The 4,513-nt window shown below is 55.1% G+C and overlaps 1 protein-coding gene across 2 annotated transcripts; it reads left to right on the forward strand.

The window, feature by feature from the left end:
• The first annotated feature begins 238 nt into the window (after positions 1-238).
• Positions 239-4,500, forward strand: LOC117798073 (unconventional myosin-XIX-like). Of its 2 annotated transcripts, XM_034650494.1 has the most exons (5): positions 239-999; positions 1,460-1,626; positions 1,762-1,891; positions 3,193-3,278; positions 3,934-4,500. In XM_034650494.1, the coding sequence occupies exons 2-5, from the start codon at positions 1,612-1,614 to the stop codon at positions 4,417-4,419; spliced, it is 717 nt and encodes a 238-aa protein (XP_034506385.1). In that variant the 5' UTR covers positions 239-999; positions 1,460-1,611; the 3' UTR covers positions 4,420-4,500. The 2 variants fall into 2 exon arrangements, with proteins under 2 accessions (XP_034506385.1, XP_034506384.1); XM_034650493.1 differs by having other exon boundaries at positions 239-1,626.
• The last annotated feature ends 13 nt before the right edge of the window (positions 4,501-4,513 follow it).

The following is a 4,513-nucleotide window of genomic DNA, read 5'->3' on the forward strand; positions in this document are numbered from 1 at the left end:
TAGAACACAGCCCTGCCCTCACGGTTCTTGGTTCACTAGGGGAAACAGACTGAAAGGAGACAAACAGTGGGAAAAGTGGAAAGGCAGAGCTGGGAACAGAATGCCGTGGGTAATGCTGGGAAGGTGTGAACCAGGGAGAGCTTCCTGGAGGAAGTGGTGTCTGAAGATAGATGGTATTGGCCAGGGGAAGGGCATTCCACCTGACAGGTAATTGAACAGAGGGCTGCAGGCNCAGGGCAGGAGACAACACCATGTGTGTGAGGAACTCCAGGCCATGTCACAGAAGCCAAGCGTTATTCTCTGGACAGCTGGGGGTACCTCAGAGGAGGAAGGGAGTGATGTCAGCCTTGTGCTTTCTGGAGACCACTGTGGGGCCCCCATGGCAGGCCATGGGAGTGAGGCTATTACGTTGGTCAGAGTCAAGCTAGAGATGTGGGCACAGTGGGCAATGTTGGGAAGAAACTGGTCAGACTGCCTGGCCAGTGTGGAAAGGAGGCTTGGGGAGCTGCTAAGCCCCACAGGGCTAACTTGGCTCCAGGTCCCTGGAGTCATCCAGTGGAGACATCGCAAAGCCCTTGGCAAGCTCTAACCTCAAGGGAAAGGTCTGGCATGTGGCCCTGGTGTGGGTGCTGTCAGCATGTAGGGTAAGCCCCCCGCACAGGTGGAGGAAGAAGAGGCCAAGGACTGAGTGTGAGGCCCCTCCCCAGCAGGGCCCCAGCCCAGCAGCAGCGGCTCCCACACAGCCCTACCCTGGGGCCTGGCAGACCTGGGACAGTTCTGCTTTCCATCCTCTCTCAGGCACTATTTTGTCACTTGCCTTTCATTCTTTTCCCTCACCTCTTTCCTTCCCCTCTTCATGATCTGCTTTCCTGCTCTGTCTCGTGCCCAAAGCCCCCTTCGCCCCCGGTTGATTTTGCGGTTTCTCGTCTGCGGCATCTTCTTTGGCAGCCTCTGTCTCCAGAGAGGCACTGGGCAGCAAAAGGTGGTCAGAGCCCTCAGGTAAATGGTCTACAGGAGCCAGCCCTGCACGCTGCGGGAGGGCAGGCAGGGGCACCAGCTGGGCCTCCCTGGGACCGGGATTTGTTCTCCCTTTTCTCATACATGGCAGGGAGTTAAGGGGTCAGGGGCCATGGGAGCAGCCCAGCTGCCCTGTTTGGCCCTCCGCATGTTTGGGGCCTTGGAACAAATGCCAAGTGCCCTTTGCCAGCTTGCCCATGGGACCCATGGGGATGGAGGCTGCAGGCCAGCCCAGGGGACAGCCACAAGTGGGGATTCCCGTATTCCTCAGAACAGCGAGGGCCTGAGGAAGACTAGAGGGGTCACCTCTGGCCTCCCCCATAAAAGGACGGAGAGGTGGTTAGAGGCAAGGACAGCAGCAGAGAAGCCTGTGGAGTTCTCAAGTCCACAGAAGTGTGTAGGTGACCAAGAACGGATAGGACCGCCTTCTCCCATCCCACAGAACGGTCTCCACGCACCGAGGCGGCCACACTGCAACCTCTCCTCCAGGACATCCTCCACACCCTTCCAGCTCTGACTCAGGCAGCAGCCATACTTGGTGACCCAGCGGAGGCCACACCAGCCCCAGTTCACTGCGGCAGGACCAAGGTGTTCATGACTGACTCCATGGTAAGCTGGTTTGGGGATGAGGAGGGGAGTTCACCGAAGTCAGCCGCGTGCTCTCCGCAGCAGGACAGGGTCTGGGACCACTTCAGGGCAGTGGGAGGAGAGGCTGAGGACCTCAGTGGATACCCCTTCTCCCAGCTGGAGCTTCTGGAACACGGACGTGCCCAGGTGCTGGAGCAGTGTGCCCGCCGCATCCAGGGCAGCTGGAGGCGACACTGGCATCGCAAGCGGGAGAGGCAGAGGCGGGCGGCTGTGCTCATCCAGGCAGGTAGGAGGCGCATGGGCTCGGTGCCAGGCCAGCGCACAGGCCTGTGTGCAGACCCTGTGTGATCTGGGTTTCCTGCAGACCCCATATGCCAAGGCTGTGTCCCAGCCTCAAGACGTTGATGGCACGACCCTGTGGTGCACTCAGATTCGAATTCTGATCCACCTCACCCACAGTGTCTCCCCAGTTCAGTGGAAACCAGGACACACCACAAATAAGGGTGCTCTGTAGGCAGCAGACGCTAAAAATTTGCCTTTAATCCCCCTTTCCCAGACCTAGAGAGTGGTTTATATACCTTCCTTTGCCTCTATGACAGATCATTCCCTGTCGGGTCCAGGGCTTGCAGTGAGTTTGAGAAGATAAAAACTGACAAGATTTGATTCATCAAAGGAAGAGATATAGGAACCATGGTCACAGCAATGTTATTCTGAAAATACTAGAAACCACCCACACAGCTGACGGTGTTAGAGTCGTGGCTGTATTATGGACCATCTCTATGATGCAGCCAGGAAGTTTTTGAAGAATATTTTAAATTTAATGGAAAACCACTTTCCAATGTGATGTTAAAACCAGGATGCCAAACTGCACGGTGAGGGTGATGCCACCTTCCTCAGGTGTGTTTCTGTGTATACAGGCCTAAAAAAGTGTGTAAGGAAACTATAGAACTGTCTGCGATGGTGAGATAACAGGATTTGGATCTGTCTTTAAACTTTTTAGTTTTCTAGAATCCAAACATTAATATTGAATGGAATAGCCCCTTTTCTGAATGTGATTGTACCAAAAAGAACCAGAAAATGCTGAAATTGCAAGAGAAGGAAACAAAAATTGCCACACGATCAGTCCATAAAATGCTGAAATTGCAAGAGAAGGAAATGAAAATTGCCACATGATCAGTCCACCATCCAGCAGGGATCACCTTTACCAACACGTGGGTGCACAGTGGGGTCACCGTTTATGAATTCGTAAAGCCAGTAAGCAAATCCAACTGAGGATTTCCCAGAAAAGAGACCCCTCTTGTTCCCTGGGCACTGCCCGACGAGGCCGAGGAGGGAGGCGAGCCTGCGCCCCGCCGCGCTGCCACGCGAGCTCTGTCCCAGGCTGACGGTGTGAGGGGCGTCTTTCAGAGCCAGGTTCGCTTCCGTATGGACTTCGCTCCGTCCCTCACGGCAGCACAGGCCGGGCATTCACTGGAGAGGCGCCGGGTCCAAACGTCTTCAGCAGCTCAGGCGTGGCTGCGGGGCCAGGCTACACATAGTTCTAACGAACATTTCATTTACTTTCTCGTTTCTGGACAAACCACGCAGCCATCCGTTCCTGGTTAGCTCGGAGACATGTGCGGAGGCTGCACGCAGCTGCCACGGTCATCAAGCGCGCGTGGCGGAGGTGGAGAGTGAGTATCTGACTCCCGCGGGCGGGACGGCCCTGGTGGGGGAGCGCTGTCCCCGCACCGCACCCCGGATGGCCTCCTGCCCCTCCTGTGCGAGACACCACCTATCCCTCGGAGCGCCTGGGACGCAGAAAGGGTGGCAGCAGCAGCTCTGGGCATATATAAAAACCATAGAATCACACGTGGTGAATTTTATGGTGTCTCAGATCTCAAGGCTATTTTTATTTTTTTTTTATTTTTTAAAGATTTTATTTATTTATTCGACAGAGATAGAGACAGCCAATGAGAGAGGGAACACGAGCAGAGGGAGTGGGAGAGGAAGAGGCAGTCTCATAGCAGAGGAGCCTGATGCGGGGCTCGATCCCAGAACGCCAGGATCACGCCCTGAGCCGAAGGCAGACGCTTAACCGTTGTGCCACCCAGGCGCCCCTCAAGGCTATTTTTAAAGTAGCATACACGAGGCCTAAGCACAGGCGCCTTGGGTATAAGGAAGTTCAGCCACATGGCGCCCAGCTCCTTGAAGGCATCCAGCTGTTCAACAGCCCAGTGCCCTTCAGGTCACCTGGCTAAGCTGTTCTATTATAAAAGATAGTTTTGGTTTCCATTAAGAGCTAATGAACTGAAAGCTATAAAGTGGCTTTTTTTTTTTTTTTTAAAGATTGGAATGGCCTTCCTTGCTTCGAGAGAACTGGATGGTATGGAAGAAAAACACTTGTCTCAAGTTCCCCTTCCCAAGGGCTCTTTCCTGCTGCCGCAGACACAGACCAGCCCGCTGGCGGCAATAATCCGCCTCTGGCCCCTGGGACTGGTCCTAGCCAACGCGGCTGTGGGTGTCCGCGGCTTTCAGAGGAAGCTGGTGGTCTGGGCCTGCCTCCAGCTCCCCGTGGGGAGCCCCAGTAGCTACACGGCCCAGACGGCACAAGAACACGCTGGTGTCACATCCATCCGAGCGCTGCCTCAGGTAAGCTGTGTGGCGGGACAGCAGTCCTGCCCGCAACGGCTCTGGGCCCCTCACATATTGCAGAAGGCAGGAGTCAAAGCCCATGAGTCCGCAGCAGGAACAGGACTGAGGCTCGGACAAGAGCTGTCCCGACCCTGGTCCCAAAGCCGGAAGCCTGAGCTTCCCACCTGGCTGCAGGTTTAGGTGGTTTCCATCATTACAACTCGGAATTTTCCAGAGCCCTTTCACTTTTTAAAAACTGCCTCTGAGTGTTGTTCTGGCTTCTCCTCTGAATCTC

This window comes from Ailuropoda melanoleuca, unplaced genomic scaffold (genome assembly GCF_002007445.2).
Source record: "Ailuropoda melanoleuca isolate Jingjing unplaced genomic scaffold, ASM200744v2 unplaced-scaffold2399, whole genome shotgun sequence".
NCBI classification, from domain to species: domain Eukaryota; kingdom Metazoa; phylum Chordata; class Mammalia; order Carnivora; family Ursidae; genus Ailuropoda; species Ailuropoda melanoleuca.